At 44.3% G+C, this 17,009-nt stretch overlaps 1 protein-coding gene across 4 annotated transcripts in view; it reads right to left on the bottom strand.

Annotated features, from left to right (window-relative positions):
• Positions 1–2,412: 2,412 nt before the first annotated feature.
• dab2 (DAB adaptor protein 2) overlaps positions 2,413–17,009 on the bottom strand; it is a 42,411-nt gene continuing 27,814 nt past the window's right edge. Inside the window, exons 3-15 of one of the 4 annotated variants that reach the window (XM_048595259.1) lie at positions 16,425–16,564; positions 14,788–14,886; positions 14,206–14,337; positions 12,928–13,014; positions 12,068–12,088; positions 11,473–11,523; positions 10,333–10,395; positions 8,864–9,418; positions 8,361–8,472; positions 6,646–7,272; positions 5,924–6,006; positions 4,765–4,842; positions 2,413–3,667 (exon numbers count right to left, since the gene is read on the bottom strand). In XM_048595259.1, the coding sequence (XP_048451216.1) occupies positions 4,786–4,842; positions 5,924–6,006; positions 6,646–7,272; positions 8,361–8,472; positions 8,864–9,418; positions 10,333–10,395; positions 11,473–11,523; positions 12,068–12,088; positions 12,928–13,014; positions 14,206–14,337; positions 14,788–14,886; positions 16,425–16,564 (2,027 nt within the window). In that variant the 3' untranslated portion in view covers positions 2,413–3,667; positions 4,765–4,785. The remainder of the gene's footprint in view (positions 3,668–4,764; positions 4,843–5,923; positions 6,007–6,645; positions 7,273–8,360; positions 8,473–8,863; positions 9,419–10,332; positions 10,396–11,472; positions 11,524–12,067; positions 12,089–12,927; positions 13,015–14,205; positions 14,338–14,787; positions 14,887–16,424; positions 16,565–17,009) is intronic. The other 3 variants (XM_048595260.1, XM_048595261.1, XM_048595262.1) reach the window with 3 other exon arrangements.

The raw sequence follows: 17,009 nt of genomic DNA, 5'->3' as shown, positions 1-17,009 counted from the left end.
GGCCTGCTGTGTTCATCCAGCCCTGCACCTTGTTGTACAGATGGTATTGGGGTGCATATGCCAAAGGGGCTGTCAAGAGAACCTTTACTGAATTTCTGTAATGCATCTTGTGATTAGTGCACATTGCTGCCATTTGTGGTGGAGGAGTGGATGTTTATGGATGTGGTGGTACCAATCAAGCAGCTTGTTATTGGAGCTGTACCTATCCAGGCAAGTGGAGAGTATGCCATCACACTGATGTGTCTTGTTGATAGTGGCCAGGCCTAGGGGAGTCAGTATTTCTAGGCTCTGATCTGCTTTTGTAACTGAGTTCAGTTTCTGATCAATGGTAAACAAAAATTGTTAGAACCTGGTTAAAGAATGGCAGTTAAGAGTCAAAACTTATGGCCAAATCACCTAGCCTGTAATTCAATTTTGTATCTAACCTTAAATTGTTCAAAGCCACAATATTTTTCATAGGGCTCATCCCTTGGTTTAAAACTGGAAGTCTGTTAGCCTTAGTCTGTTAGCCTTTTGGAACCACTCCGTTTGATCTGCAATAGTTGGTGGTGCATAAAATGCACCGTCTTTGATCCTGCATTTTAGATCTAATCACTTCATTCTTCCTGTCAAAACAGGACAGCAAAACAAGGTAGAAGCCCAATCAAACCTTCAGTTTAAAAAAGTCAGACCTAAACCTTAACTGATTTTTTTCCCCCCTTTCAGATACCACCAGACCTGGCAAGCTTTTCCAGCCACTTGTGGGATTTTACTTCTGCTCTAAAGGCAGCCTCCTCAAACTGAGGCACAGTTGGGCATCCACTGAGAATACTAAGGGCTGAGTTGGCAAAATTCTATTCTACACAAAAACCCAGAATCCTGACAGGGTGGAAGCAGGCCATTTGGCCCATCAAGTCCACACCAACCCTCCAAAAGAGCATCCCATGCTGATTCTGCCACCCTGTTCCTGTAACCCTCCATTTCCCATGGAGGACCCAGTCTACACACCCACACTACAGGCAGTTTCCCATGGGCAATCCAACTAACCTACACATTTTTGGACTGTGGGAGGAAACCCATAGACACAAGGAACATGTATCAACTCCACAGACAATTGCCAGAGGGTGGAATTGAACCTGGGTCCCTGGTAGTACATGGCTTGTTGGTTAGCACTGCTGTCCTGATTGGCCTTTCATCCTCCAAACTGTCAGGTTTACTTCAGAAGTTGGGTGCAGTAATGGAGACTAAAATCTCCTTTCTCTGAAGGGGGATAAGGAAGTGCACCAGGCCTTCAATTGGGGCAATTCCCATTACTCAGTGAAAGGCAGGTATGCTGTTATGATACTAACACCAAGTCTTAGCTTCAAAAGACCTATCCTTATGGAACCCAGGTCCTGAAGGATAGCAGTTGTTTGCCCTAACTGGAGGATGCACGAGTGAGTTTAACAGCCATCATGCCCCTCTGTTCATTTAGCACTGCCATCTTACTCTATTCTCATCTTGGTAGGATGAAAGTTAACTCCCCAGCATCTTACTCCACTAGCCACCACCTGGCAGCCTGCATCATGCCCAGCTAGTTTCAAAATCAGAGAGGGACAGTGGGAGGGCCTACACCTTACTGATCCTGGGAACAGTCCAGTAATGGTCTGCCAGCCTAAATTCAGGTTTACCCTACTCCACTCCTGGCCCTCAGCAACATTTCATAACTGGACTAAAAAAGTTGGTAGCACTGTTGCCTCATAGCATCACAGACCCAGTTGATTCCAGCCTCAGGAGACTGTGCAAGCTTTCCTTTCTCCCCATGTCTGAAGTGTTTCCTCCAGGGGAACTGGCTTCCTGCTACAGTCTAGAGGAGATGTAGAGACTAAGTGGTGGATTGGCCATGGGAAGTGCAGGGTGGGGGGGTTGTGGGATGCTCAGATGGTGTAGACAGATTCTCCCACCATTGAGCTTCTGGGGTACTTGAAGAAAGTGGCTAAGCTTTCTAGTCAGTTCTACCAATTACAGCCTCAAACAGCTAGTGTTCAAACATTAATCCAAGGCAAAATGTTTCTTGATGTACATGCATTATCCAGGTGGATTTGGACAACACATGCCAGGCTAAGTTATTGATTTGTGGTGTTTGCCAGACTCCAATCCACTGGGAACTTTACCTAGAAAATTCTGGAACACTCACTACCCTTTCAGAACATCAGGTTTTGGCATCTGCTCTAGTCACTTTCTTGGATCAGCCTTGAGACAATTGCCAGCTTCAGACAGTGCCACTTGTTCCTTTGTGCAAAGTCTATATTCACTCCAGCTGATAGACAAGCCTTTTAGCTCTTCAAGCCTCCTCTGCCAGTGATCAGTGTAGATGTTAGTGTTCAACTCTCCCACAAAACTCTGGTTCAAACTGACCAAAACAGGCAATTAGAGTTGGATGACAAGTTGGAATGATGCATTAATTTGTTTATTAAAAGGCCATGGTACAGACATTACATTCAAAATAGTTACAACTTAGTTTCCAGTTGAGCTACTGCATTTTAGATATTTGGATGGACAAACTGGGGGTTGGAGAGATCAGGTTAAAAAAGGACCCAGTGGCTATTACAATGCTCCTCTTGCTGTGATTTATTGGATAAGAGAAAGGAGGACTTGTCCAAACAGGGAGGTGTGGTCTTAAAGGACAGTATGCCCTAAAACACTGGAACATTCTGTATTCAGGAACAAGGCAAACACTTTCACTGCACTGGCCAGGTGAGGTGTATGCTTCAGAACAAAGTTACAAGAACACCACTAGAAAACACTGCAGGAGCTGACTAAACCATGTTAGTGTCTTGGTGTAACCCATAAAAACATTAAAATATTTAGTGCAATATGCTACATTAGTGGCCAGTGGGGACAAGTGTCTTGACAACATTATTTAAATGGCACCATATTACTCCAGCTGGGTGTAGGGGATTTTGGGAGCTGGAGTTTTATCCCAGTTGAGGGTCACAATTGGGAAGTCAAGTCAAATTTAGACTAGTACAAAAGACCAGTTAGAGAGTGACCTCATTACACCAAATCTATTTGAAAGAGAGACTCAACTTTAAAAAGACATGTGCAAAGTTAGCATTTCTTGGTTTCAGAGCTCCCAAAAATATTCCAGTTTTCCCCAAGTGCTGAAGTTCTAGGATGACATTTGAAGATGCATCTAATGCATATCAGATTTGACTAGCATAGTCACAAAACCAGGAAACAAACCAACCAGTGTCTAACTCTAAATGTCAAGACTTCACCCCATGTTACAATCCTCCTTTGATTAGAAAGGCAGATACCAATTAAGGCACTGATGTATAAAAAGTGACCATCACCAGACATCACCTACAAAAGAAACCAAGCAGGTCCTGGAGATGGAAGAATGCAACATCACCGTTACAACAGCAGTGAGAAAGTTAAACCCTGCCCAAAAAAAACTTATCCTCCAATCCACTAGGATTGGATTCAAAAGGATTTGCTGGCTTAAAAAAGCAGGATGACAGATCATTAGAGCTGCCTTTCACATACAAGACATTTGCTCCCTTGTCACAAGGAAGCATGTACAGTAAGCCAGAAAACCTTTAGGTGAGGAGGCACAAAGCAATTCTTGGAAACCTGACTCATTAACCCTTCTGTTCTGTTCAAAAGATTGCTGGTAGTCAAAGCTGGAAGATCAAATTTGGGGTGCCTGAGGAGAGGAAAAAAAAAGTTAGCACAAGGTTAAGGTTTGACATGTTAGAATAATCACAACCACTGGTTGTATCTCCTAGCCCCTGTTCAGTGAATACTGAAAGCCCTCAATGTGGGCAGGAACTTTGACTAAGTCTTTAATTGCACCAGTTTCAAGGAAGTGAACATTAGATACTGATGAGTCATGCTAAAGTAAACAGGTTGGATCATGATCAATGTAGTTTCAATGAAGTACAACATTACTAATTCTGTAATAATGGAGAAAGTCAACACCAAGTCTGATATGACTGAGGAGAGAGAGACAGTGGATTAGTTTCTCAACCATCCAGCCCAGCAGTATGTAAAGAGATCCAGCTTTTAACTCTGAACAGAAGCTTTAGATTGAAGAATTTGATCAGTCTTTACAGATGACAAGAAATGGAATCACTTCCAACCCAGTTACAGTTCAACTAGCAGTGTCACCATGGATGACAAAGAATTGAGAGGGAGGTTTTCTGGCAGTGCTGAAACTGAGACATTAGGCAGCGTACAGCCAAAACAGAATAGCTTTCCTGAACAAGTATTCTGACTTAGTGAAAAATTCCAATGTTACTTGGAATATCCAGACTGCATTTATTGAGAAACATCAGTTATTGCATTATTTCTGGTCTCACTGGGACTATTGGATGAAGACCCCTGGTTCTTATAGGCTGGTTAGGCCATTCCTCAGGAGTGTAGCAGAATTCCACAGGCTCAAAGTGGTCAAGGACTAAACAGTCAACATTTAAATACAGCACAGGAACAGGCCCTTCAGTCCACCAGGCCTGTGGTAATGATGCCATTCTAGATAAATTCCCTCTGCCAACACATGAACAGGCAAGGTACAGTCTTTATCTGTAGATACCTTGAGCTAGGCCAGAGGGATCAAAAAAAGGGTATGGAGAAAGCAGAAACAATGAGACTGAGCTGGATGATCAGCAGTGATATGGAATAGTGGAACAGGCTCAAAGGGCTAAAGTGGTCTACACCAACACTTTTCTAGGTTTGAAAATGATTGAAGGATTTGATTGAAGTAGTCAAAGTGACAATGTTGCAAATCAAATTAGATATACTTACTTACAGACCATGTAGAGAATGTTATACAAATGGATTTCCAAAGGGATCTCCAAATGGGAGAGATTGAGCAGGAACAGCCTAAAAAAAGTAGTTTATAGTTATAGAGAAAACCAAATCCAACCAGCATTAGTGTTGATTGTTTAGAACAGTGAAGCTAGACTAGCAGGCCCAAGGTTTGTGTTCATGTTGAAATTATGACCCAAAGTTATGGATTAGCTGATTCAGTGGAGGTGCAGCATGTACTAATGATTTTGGTATTAAAATAGGGGCCAATTGCTTGTAACACCAGCACAGCTTAGATAGGCTGCATGGCGTCCTGTGCTGTACAATTGTACATTTTGTGGTTGTAGTAGATCTGGTATGTGTGATGCCTTAGGGGCAGTGTTTGGGGGGGGTTAGTTCACCTTAACCCTGTCCTGGGAATGATATATACCAAGGGAGCTTCGTTTAGTCTAGAGAGTTAATGTTCTATGAAGGTGACCATAGACTGCTCAGGTAATGTTATTCTTGGAGAACAAGTTACTGCATTAAGCAAGAACTGGTGAGTATTTCATACACAATGTCCACAGGCAGCAGGGACAAAAATTCTCTGCTGCCTTTCATCTGGGTGCTTCTAGCCTCCATTAGGGAGAGGTGGGCACAAAAGGAGGCAGCAAGCTTGCAATGGAGGCAGAGACATTGCTAACATGGACTTGTCATGCATCCACATGAGACTAGAATTAGAGACCTTAAGAGCGGTGGTATGTGGATAAGAACAAGAAAAACAGGAGTAGAGAATAGGTAGAATTAGAAAGATACTGCCAGACTGGGAGCCAGAAATGAGAAGTACAGGATGCAGGCAGGCCAGATGCAATGGGGATCATAGGGTTCAGCAGCAGGATGAAGTAGGCAGCCTTTTGTGCTGACCTCAGGGCTGTTTGAAGTATTCAGGTCAGTAATTAGGAAAAGTGGGGTTTACAATTCAGTTGACTGCACAGACTGGAGTAGTCAGGGCTTTAACAGTCTGAGAGATTGTGGCCATCCAACCATTCAAGAAATTGTTCAGTCCAAACAGCAGAGACTGCCTTTACAGGCCAAGGGGTGCCCTTTGGCATGTTGTCACTGCAAGTGACATGTTACCAATTCTTATTTCAAGCTACGGTGCTGAGTTTGTACTCACTGGTGCTGGAGCAGCAAGCAAGTCACCACTTGTATCAAAGGGATTCTGTGTTGGACTCTGGCTAGGAGGTGCTGTTGGGGCTTCTAGAGAAACAAAAAAACCAATTAGTGGCTTTGAAGTCAGTCCAGGTTTAGGTAGATTCACAAGGCACATGGAAACTTTCCTCACCAGGAAGGGAACTAGTTTCAATCTCAATTCAACTATACAGTCAGTAACTGCACCTCCTGATCTTGAGGAACTTCAGGATTGAAGCCATTCCACTGCCCCACCCCACCTCCCAAACCATGTCAGAGGTCCAGCTACCATCCTAATCTGCACCATTTACCTCCTACTCCTTTCTTGCAGTCATCACCACAAGATGGAGTACAGTCTATGTCCTGCTTCTGATCTGTCATTCCATGAGATTGTAGTGGACTAGAATCTTCCCATCTTTTGCTCCCCATAACTTCAGCTGGAACAGTTCTTATCCCTCCAGCAGCTCATCCCTGTCCCTCATGGCAACTCCACTAGAAAGACTAGTTACTGGGACAGAATCACACCATTTCTGGGAGCTGCACACTAGAGCAGTAATATGTAGCAGTATATTAGAGGGGAGAATAAGCCCATGTCAGCTTGTATTTACCAGTTTCACTTGCCTTATCTACATGGGTGAACTATTGGAACAGAGTTAAATGGACCAAGTTGTACACCCTAGATTTACCTGCAATACAACAAAAAGTTACCATTTGATGTTGTAGGAGAGAGTTGATGGATGTCAAAGTCATCATGGTCAGCAGTTTCTTGGGCAACACCAACTTTGCTGGTGAAGTATTGGCCAAATGCTCCAGATGCCCCAGTAACAGCTGATGGCTCACTCTTACGAGCAGGAATAGCTGGGGGCTTGGCCATCTGGAAGTCTTTAAACAGCTCCTTGACACTTTTCTTCTCCTTGTCTCCCAGGGGGTCCAAGGCAGTGAAGGCATTGCTCTGGGGCTTGGTTTCTTGTGGGCTGGGTCTTGGTGGTGGGGGTGGTGGGGTCACTGAGGCCCCAGCAGAAGGGGTCAGACCTGCAATGGGTGGCACCATAGGAAGGTGGGAAGCTGCAAAAGGGTTAGCCTGTGGAACAGGCTGACCCCAAACACTGGGTGGGGCCATAGTATGCTGCCCCCAAGTGGCAGGTGAAGGTGCAGCTCCAAATGGAGCTGGCTGGCTCCAGACTGCACCAGGTTGACCAAAGACATTGGGCTGTCCAAAGGGAGTCTGTGGACCAAGAATGGGCCTTGGAGGCATGGAGCCTGGTTGAGAAAGTACTGGAGGTTGCTGTCCCCATGGTGTCACATAAGGTCCAGCAGGAGAGGGTCCAGATAAGCCTAGAAAGAAAGAGGGATACAAGTTTCATTTTGTTGATACTGAAATAGCTGCTCAAAGTTGTCAAGTAATGCTGGACAATCTGGATCCAAGAGGAAGTGCTTAGCTCAACTATATACAGTAACACTTTCATTTGTGGAAAGTGGGTGGTGTCGCTGGCTAGGCCAGTATTTGCTGCATGTCCTCAGCTGCTATATTCTACTTGGTTGGGATAATTGACCCACAATGCTGTAGGGCTGCTAAAATTCTGAGATTCTAAATGGCCTACCCTGTAGTCTTGAGCAGATTGGGAGCCCAAGCCACTGGAAACCCCTTTCCTGCATTTACTGTCTAACCTATTAATATTTCTACAGGATCACCTCATTCTTTTAAATCCAAGTGCATTCCAAAGAGTCACTGGGCTTAAGTGATGCTGCCAGAGCTAACTGGGGGGAAAACAGGAAGCAGAGTTGGGCTAGTAGTGGAGATTTCCAGCTTCTGCAGCTCTTGTCAAAAGACAGTTGTCATGTCAGGACTCCATCTGGTAAGTCTGCATGGCATTCCTTCATACAAGGGAGTCAGATGGAGACCAAAAAACTGTACAATAAGGGTATCCAGGGGATGTTCACCAGGATGTTGCCTGGGCTGGCAGGCTCAGTTGTGGAAGAGTTAGATAAACAGCCAGCCTAAGTGATAGAATGTATACAAATAATTGAGCATAGGAAGCATTTTCCCTAGAAGAGCATGGATTTGTGATCTGCACAAGTTGGAGGGGGAACTGGAGAGTTTCTATTGGGGTGGGGTGGTATCTGGAACTGCTTGAAAGTGGAAGAGGCAGAGCCCTCAATGTTTTAGTGTTCAGGTGGCACATCAAGCACCACAGAATACAAGTCTACAGGCTGAGTGCTAGAAAGTGGAATTAGAATAGATGGGCTGAAGGGTCTAAAGCACAACTGACATGCAAACAAACAGCATTGAGAACAGTAACTTGTTTATGAATGGACTACAATAGAGTTGATGATCAGTATTTTACAAGTATACTGACTGAAACAAGCTCTCTAGTTTAACTCCGTTTTGTTAACATTATGGCTCAGTTCTAGAAAGGAGTTACCTGGGCTGACCAGTGATGAGGTGCTTGGTACACTGAACAGATCTAGAGGAATCTGGGTTGGAGATGGAGCACTTGAAACAAGTGGGCTGGATCCAAAATTCTCACCTGCCAGCTAAGGAGAAAAAGCAAAGTTTATTCCAAACATCAAAGCCACCTGATAAGCAGTCACAGCAATTACTGGCTCCTCAGTGCCAGTAATTGGGCCTGGTTGAGTTGATATGGCTTCAATCTACATTCTCCATTAACAGTTGAAGCTCCACCTCATGCTGGATGGAGGATTCAACAATGGGTCTCCCAAAAGCTAGGAGGATCCAAGCTACAGTGGAAATCTGGGACAGAATAGCAAATGGTTAGTAGAGAACATGCCAACCACTGTCTGGTGCTGTTAGTTTGGAAAAGCTGAGTAGAAAGAGGATCCCCAAACCTTAAACTGGGATCTAGATGTTCAGCATTAGAAGGGTTAGCAAGTTTAAAAGCTTGTTAGAGGGAATGGTGCTGGTCACCTGATTGTTCCGCCTGCCACGGGCTCCTTTTGTGCTTGGTGGAGGGGACAGAGTCACATCAAAGCTCTGCATCAGGAGGGAGTCCACTTGCTTGTTGTTTGCAGAAGCTAGGGAGTCTGGTTTTAACCCATTCTGTGCTGGAGGTGCAGCCCCTGAGATCTCAGCGAAGGGGTCAGTGGTTGGTTTGCTAGCCAATTCAACTTGGTCATGCCCCACAGCTCCATTCAGTCCCCTGGGTGGAATATCAACTTTCAGACTGGTGACAACCTGGCTAGAGAGCTGGTCAAAGTCATGGCCCAGGTGATCTCCACTCTGACTGGATAGGAAAGGAGGAACTCCATCTTTCTGATCAGAAGGCTTTACAGAATCAACCAACTGAGGTGGTGCTGATTGGTTAAGTTCAGAAAAAGGATCATTCCCAAAAGGATTGGGGTCAGGTGTGGGGAAGAATTGAAGTGAGGAAGCAGGAGTCGCTTCCTGGAGATTGTCTTTCATGCAGGTGTTCAAAGGATCCATTTCAGGGGAAGAAAAGTCCAACAAATAGCCATTTGTTTCCTAATCATTGATAGAAAATAAGATTTATCATCCAACCAACATGAGTATAAAAAGCTTAATCATTGAAAAAACCAATCAGGGCAATGTAGGAAATTCCCTCTTAATCTACAATGTAGAAAGGAAAACCCTTTCCCTGTTTCTAATAGATACTGGCAGACTGGTTTGTGCTCACATCTCAACCCTGTCACTAGCATTTATTGCTTGCCATTAGGTCAGCTCACTACCTTGGAGTTGCTGCAGCCCTACACTGTAGGTTGACTCAGTGGCCTTAGGGAATTTCAGGGTTTGAGTCAGCAAGCCTTGTAGATTGTGGGGGGACCTTGATGCAACATTTACAGACAGGTTTTGTTGCTTTAGATCACATGAAGCAAGCACAGACTGAACCAAAACAGGGAAATCATTCCTCCAATTAATGATTTAGCAATTCCCACAAGTTGGGTTGGGTAAAAGCCAACCCATGTTTGGTGACAGTGCCAATACAAAGCTTAAATATCCCTACTTTAAAACAGTCACTAACCTTTGAGCAAAGGCCTCACTGAGAAGTACTGTTTGATGTAATCCAACAATGCTGCAGGGTGAGAAAGTTAAGCCAAAGTGGCCAGTTGAGGGGGTCAGAACAGAGCTGCTGGCCTTCTACTTGCATGGGAAGTTAGAATGTTTAAGGATCTCCCCACAAGTTCTACCAACATTTTCCATTTGAGAAAGTATTGGTGTAATGCTACCTCACCAGGGGGCATTGGAGATGTCAGGGACCCAAATCCACTCTTCCATCTTCCCCATCACTGAAAGAGTTCAGTTTAATGACTTTCAATTTTGCTTTGTACATTTAACAGATTAACAGCTCAGTAAGGTACATTTCAATTCTGAGACCATGAAGCAGACAAAGATCCACTAAAAACCGACTGTACTCTTACCACTGGGGAAGAGACATCAGGTGGTGTTGACATGTCTCCAAACAGCTGCATCTGGTCAATATCCTGTTTAAAAATAAGGAGAATTGTTGCAAAGATGTCAAGTTAGAAAAAGTATTCAAAAGGGTAGATTTGAGCCAACCTCAGGAATGACACTGTCATCCAACTTTAATGCTAACATGTTAGTGGATGCCTGGACTGGGTTAAGTTTGTGGGAGCATTCAACATTATAGCCTCTTCTGGAATCATTATGGTTCAACTGAGAGCAAGAAGTACAGATCTTTCCTTCAAGGGGGTTGGGGGGAAGGAAGCGGTATCAGCTAAAGAGCTGATGTGCCCTGGACAATACACCATCTCAAAATGCTTGTGGTTAGAACTTGTGCAACAAAGGTTGTTTCACTGGGATCTCAGGAGTTGAACATGCCAATAGCAGCAAACAGGCTGTACCATATCCACCCAACTGCACTAATAGTGTAGTGATCCCAGTTGGTGCTCATCTGGCTGATCTTTAAGAGCCAAGATGGATTAATCCCAGCAGGCCACAAAAGGCAAGACAAGTAGAGGTAGGTCTTTCAGCCCATGGGAGAGAACATTGGGTTTGTAGTACAGACTGATTCATGTACCAGCTCAGACTACCATAAAGATACCACCCTCTTGACTTGCCCAAGGATCTGGCCCCTTAGTTTAAAACTCCACTGGTCTAAATGAGACCAGTCCTGAGAGTGTAGAAACTCAAATCCAAGTGATTTAAGATTATCACTCTTTTCCTGGGACCTTTTATTCCCTTGCTACAAGCTCAGCTTGGAATATACTTAATAGCCTACTTCTGCTATTGTAGGAGCAAGATAGTGACTGAATGAAGGTGTATGGGGCATTTGGAGCTGCAAAATACATACCAGTATTGGAGGAAACCAAGTAATGTCTCTAATGACAGAAGGGCTGCACTAGTGAGACCCTTCTGGTAAAGGATGCCCAGCTTAAGTTACTAGGCACTGAGGGGCCCCACCCTTGATATCCTTACCATCCATGTAGTTGCCATTGAACAAAGACCAGATTTGAATTACATTGACCGCAAGTATATTGGTTCCAGGGTCACTGAACTTGGCAGCATCTATATAGTTTTGCTAAAGCTTAAAAACTTACATTTTTAGGTTGAGAAACCTGGTCATCAAAGGTCAGTAGTAGGCTACCATTCTGAGTGAAACAAGGAACAACAGTTAGATACAGGCTCCAGGTTATGTAGCAAGTTCTAGAAAAAAGACAGCAATTCATGATCTGGGAGACATTACGGAATTCCCATGTAGAATCACATTAGATCAACCCATCCCTGAATGTGGGATAAGCCTTCACTCAGCTTCCAACTTAGGCTTGTAGCAGTGAGTGATCACCCAGGCAGCAGCTAGACATGGCCTAATGAGACACAAGCCTTGCTAAGTAGGCCAACATTAGCCTTTCCCAGCTGCTCAGAAGGCTGGGAAGAGTCACTCATGGTGGATCTGGAGCCAGGTGTAAACAACCCATTTCCTTCAACGGGAAATGTGAAGGAGATGGTTTTGTGGTCATTAGACTTTGGCTTCACCAAGTCTAGAATTAAAATCCAACATTTGCCAGTGGGATTTCAACCTGGGTCCCCAAATGTTAGCCTAGTCTGGGTTAACACTATCACTACACCATTGCTTCTGTGACAAGGAACAATGACTCCCACAAGGGAGCTTATCAGGTGATGTTGTGATCTTACCTCAGTGGGTTGACCTTCATCCTGAAAGAGGAAAAAAACCAGATTAGTGGAAATGAAATTGGTGCTGAGCATTAATTCTAAATATTAGGGCCCCCTTCAATGTTTTTGGGGGGGCAGTGGTGAGGTTAAAACTAGGATGTAGAAGTCAGTTGTTGGAGAGAGAGTAGGAACTGCTTTGTTCATCCAGCTCTACACCTCTGTAGAAGTCAAAGCTTTGTTTTAAACACCTTGCATGGAAGGGGAAAGAAAAGAGTTAGCACTTTGTCAGCAACAGTGTGGGGAACAGGCAGGGAGAGGTCAGTCATGAACTAAAAAGGCATAACAGGGTTAAGGCAGCTGAATGGCTCAAGAGCTACAGAAATGAATCAATTTGTTTGCAATTTAGCTTACTGGGGAGTAGGTAGCTGGAGTCAGTAAGATTTAGTATGAAAGGCACAGCTGTGGAGCTGACAATAGGAGCCAAGAAGCTTGGCATCTCATTTGATCATTACTCCTTATCAAGCAAAGAGCCAGCAGTGTTTAAAGAAACCAAACTTCTGGTCTGCTTCAAAGTAGTCTGCTGATAAAAACAGCTTCCTTGGATACCATTGGTGGTGTCTAGGAACTTTGCTGGTTAAGAGATCTGAAGAGCACCAGGTGACCAGTGCACTTTACTGATTCAAGGTGATGTAGTGCTTTTGGCTGTTAAAGGTTAAAAGTTGCTCTAATCTAATAGTGACAACTGGTTCTGGGGCATTTTGATGCCTGGGGATGTGAGCAGAATGTGATGTGGTGGCTCTAGCAGCTAGTTGCTGTGTTGATCTAGTCATTTGACCAGAGGGTGGTCTTCAAAGAAGTGCACAGGATAGCCCATTCCTCACCTTTGACTGATTCTCAGCTTCCTCCTTTTTCTTCAGATTGTAGACCAATTGAAAGAGATCCTTCAGATCCACAACAAGTGCCTCAGCCTAGAGGAAATTCCACAAATAAATAACTGCAGATTCATAGTACAGGGGGCCATGGAGTATATACTGCCAAAAAAGTAGTCTAGTCCCTTTCCAGCATTAGGTCCATAGCCTTGGATTTATCAGTGCTTAGCCAAGCAGTAAGATAGCACTTCCTGCCTCAACTACCTTCCGAGGTAGTACATTCCACACTTGCCACCCTAAGCCTCTTGCTTCACCTTAAAGTGCCCCTCTTAAGGATAACCAGCTGCTCTCTAGACTTTGTTGAAAGCAGTGTCACAGGAGGACAGGATGGTGAAGAGGGCATTTAGCAAGCAGCTTTGTTGATTGAGGCAGAGTAGGAGATGGGACATTGCACTAGTTGCACACATTGATGAGAATACCCTTGGGGTATTGTCTAGTTTTGGTCACTTATGGTGGGGACAGTTAAACTGGAAAGTGTGCAAAAACAGATTTGCACATGTTGCCAGGACTAGTAGGCCCAAGTTGAGAGAGAGATTGGCCAGGATAGGACTTTATTCCTTGGAATACAGGATTGAGGGCAACCTTATTGAAGGTGTATCATGAGGCGCATAGATAGATGAATGCATATAGCCTTTCCCCAGGGATGGCGAATTGAAAACTAGAGGGCATAGTTTAAGGTGAGGGGGATAGATCAAAGGACCTGTGGGGCAACTTCATGGAGGCTGCTATGTATCTGGAATATGCTGCCAGAGAAAATGGTTGCTTTTGTAGCTGCTTCAACATTTAAAACTTAGTACATGGACGGGAACGGTTTAGAAGGATATGGCAATTGGAACTAGCCAAGTGGGTACATGGGCCAGTTTGGGCTGGAGGGCTTGTTTCTATGCTGTATTACTCTTGACTGTGCATGATAGGAGTCCAATCATATACTAGCTAGTACAGTTGAGGTCTGCCCCTTAAATTGAGGGAGGGACCAGTTAGAAACACTAGTCTCATAGGGCCATGGGCTTGTCAAACAATTCATTATGCAATTGTCACTTCAGTTACCCTTTTCCAAGGCAGATGTGGCCATTTGACTAGTTGCTGAGGTAGCATTGCTGGCTGTTAGCTTATGATTGGAAAGGAGCTGAGCAAGGCTGACAACTGAACTCTATCTACATTCCATCCAGCCAAAATGGATCATGGCAGATTCAGGTACCCAGCACTTCCTCTTGGATTCTATTACTCTACCTGTTGGGCAGCCTTGATAGCAAAGAACTGATGCTGTCCTTCTGCACCACAGACATATCCAAATGCACGGTTATCTGTGACATCTCTGGCAATGAAAGAGATCCTGTTGACAGTATGCTCATACTCAATCACCTGAAAGAAATCCAGTAGGTAGAGGTTAAAATTGCACTCAACTGGAGGGGGGATATTTCTAAATTAGGAAGATTAACTAGATTAGCTACAATTCTGTGACAGTTCCAATTCCAACATGGGATGAGGTAGTCACCCTTTGAAGGAATGTTATTGTTTACACCCCAAACTGGGGTGTTGAGATCTATGCAAGTTCACCCACAAAATTATGTCCTTATCTTTCAGTTTCAGGGTGTCAGTGGCAACTTCAGCAGTGTTCCTCACCTGGAACTAGAGCTTCAGAGCTGATGTTAAACAAGCTTTCCCCACTACAATAGATGGTGACAAAGAGGCAGTTCTAGACCCAGTATGGCCCACCCCATCTTAGTGGGATTAACCTGTAGTTTTCAGGAAGCTTTCCAGTTTTAGAAAAGCTGGACAGTCAGATATCCCACTGGGAGGAGGGTTACTTACCCCTGTCTTCTCATCAATGAGCTTGATTCCTGATAGAGAGATAGTGACCCAAATCCTCTGCTTGTGTTGGCCTTGTGCACGGGCAGCTATTGCTATACCCTAAAAGGGGTTTGAAACAAAAACAATTAGACATGGTCAGGAAATTTGCACTGGAGTACCAGTTTAACAGCCCTAGACTGTCAGAGGCTATTTTACAATTGCTAGACTAACTGGCTACATTTCAAAAGTCAAGTGCAAAGAGGCTTTAATAGGTCCTGTGTACAAACAGGTTGAATTAAATTGCTGCTTCAGCTATTGAGTTTAGACTGGAGTTTGAATCAGATGCCTGAAAGTGATGCCTAATTGTGGCACTGTTTAAGGGGCATAAACAGGGCAAATTGGAGCAGAGTTTCAAAGCAATTTGACCAAGGTATTGTTATCTGGAATTCAACTGAGTTATGTTTATGCAAGTTTGAATGAAAGAATTGAGTGCCATATCCAAATTTGCAGATGCTAAGCTGGGTGCAACATGTACTGTGAGGAGGATGCAGGTTAACTTAGACAGTACCATGTGGATATGAGGTTACCTACTTGTTGGAAAAGCTGGAAGGCAGATTCTGAATAGTGGCAGTTTAGGAAAAGGGGAGGTGCAATGAGACCTGGGTGTCATGAAACAGTTGAAGGTTGACATGCAGGTGATGAGGAAAGCTAATGGCATGCTGGCCTTCATAGCAAAAAAGTTAGAGTATCACAGTAAGGAGGTCTTGCTGCAGTTATACAGGGCCTTGGGGAGGCAACACCTTGAGTATTGTGCAGTTTTGCTCTCAGTTGGAAGAAGGATGTTGAGGGAGTGCAGCAAAGGTTCACCAGACTGATTCCTAGGATAGCAGGACTGATGTGAGGAAAGACTGGATCCACTGGAATTTAGAATGAGGGGATCTAATCCAGTCTGATTGAGATGTGGGAAGAATGTTGATGGGAGGTTGTGAGTCCAAAGTCTAAGAATGAAGGAGGCGGCCATTCAGGACAGATGAGGAAGGATTTATTCACTCAGGCGTGAAACTGGAATTTCTCCCCCAGGAAGCTGTTGGGGCCAGGTCATTAGATATACTGACAAGGGAGCTAGATTTGGGCCTTGTACCTAAAGGGGAGGGGGAGGAGGAGGCTGGAATGGGATTCTGCTATCCCTGATCATATTGAATGGCAGTGCAGGCTCAGGGCCAAGTGGCCTATTCCTGTACTTATTTTCTAGGTTCTGAGAGAGTGGCAGAGGTGGCCAATAGGATAAGGAAAGTTAGATTCCTCAATGAGGATGTCCCCAAATGCTGTAAAAAAAAAAAAGTGCTTTGGCCTCTAGAGGCCATTCAGTCCACATCCCTAGAACAAGTCTTTGCTCTTCATCTACTTGAAGTGAAGACTTGACACTTGGTGAAACAAGGTTGTTTCACTGCCCAGAAAGAGCTTTACACCAAGCCAAGAGGTGTAGACATCAGGAAGGATCAAGTTAAAGGAAAGTGCTAGAATCAGTCTTGGGCCTGGACTTCATTTCCTCGATCAGTTCAACCTCCCCTGTTCTGGGAACCTTTAGACTTGGTGCTCTACTGGGAGTTAGTCATTGATACAAGAGTCTAGGAATGGTACAAGAGACTAGGCATTACCTTCAGTTTCATCATTGAATCCTGGCACATCTGATCCCCTCTGGCATCTGGTACATCATCAACACCAATTATCTTGGCTTTATAGCGAACTCCATCAGCTTTAAACCTTGCTAATAGATATTCTTCAGTCTTCTCTGACCCTGGGATAAGACAGCAAGCCATTAAATTCTGCATGTATTGTTGCCTGAGTAGAATAGCAGTTTAGATAAAAGCCTCAATCTGCCATTAAAGCTCAAGTCATAATAATCAATGCATAGTGAATAACCACAATCTCCTGATCCCAAAGCTAGTCCATTATCTAGCAGATAACTCATTAGTATTGTCTAGACAGGCATAGGGGGAGTACAGTCACCAGAACACAAGGGGCTGGGGACTATCTGGGCCAAAGCAGCCCATTTGAAGGAAGGGATTGATGGACCAGAGAATGTGCACTGCATCAGTTTGAAGCTTAGATGCTCTTTCCAGGTGTAGAGGTTGGATCTGATCAGTGCAGAGCTGGAGGAACACAGCAGGCCAGGCAGCAGAGCAGGAAAGCTGATGTTTTGGGTTGGGACGCTTCAGAAATTTGGGGAGGGGGGGGGGGGG

This window comes from Rhincodon typus, chromosome 3, assembly GCF_021869965.1.
Source record: "Rhincodon typus isolate 14 chromosome 3, sRhiTyp1.1, whole genome shotgun sequence".
NCBI lineage: Eukaryota > Metazoa > Chordata > Chondrichthyes > Orectolobiformes > Rhincodontidae > Rhincodon > Rhincodon typus.
Note: the sequence above shows the minus strand (reverse complement) of the source record. Positions and strands in the feature narration are given on the sequence as shown.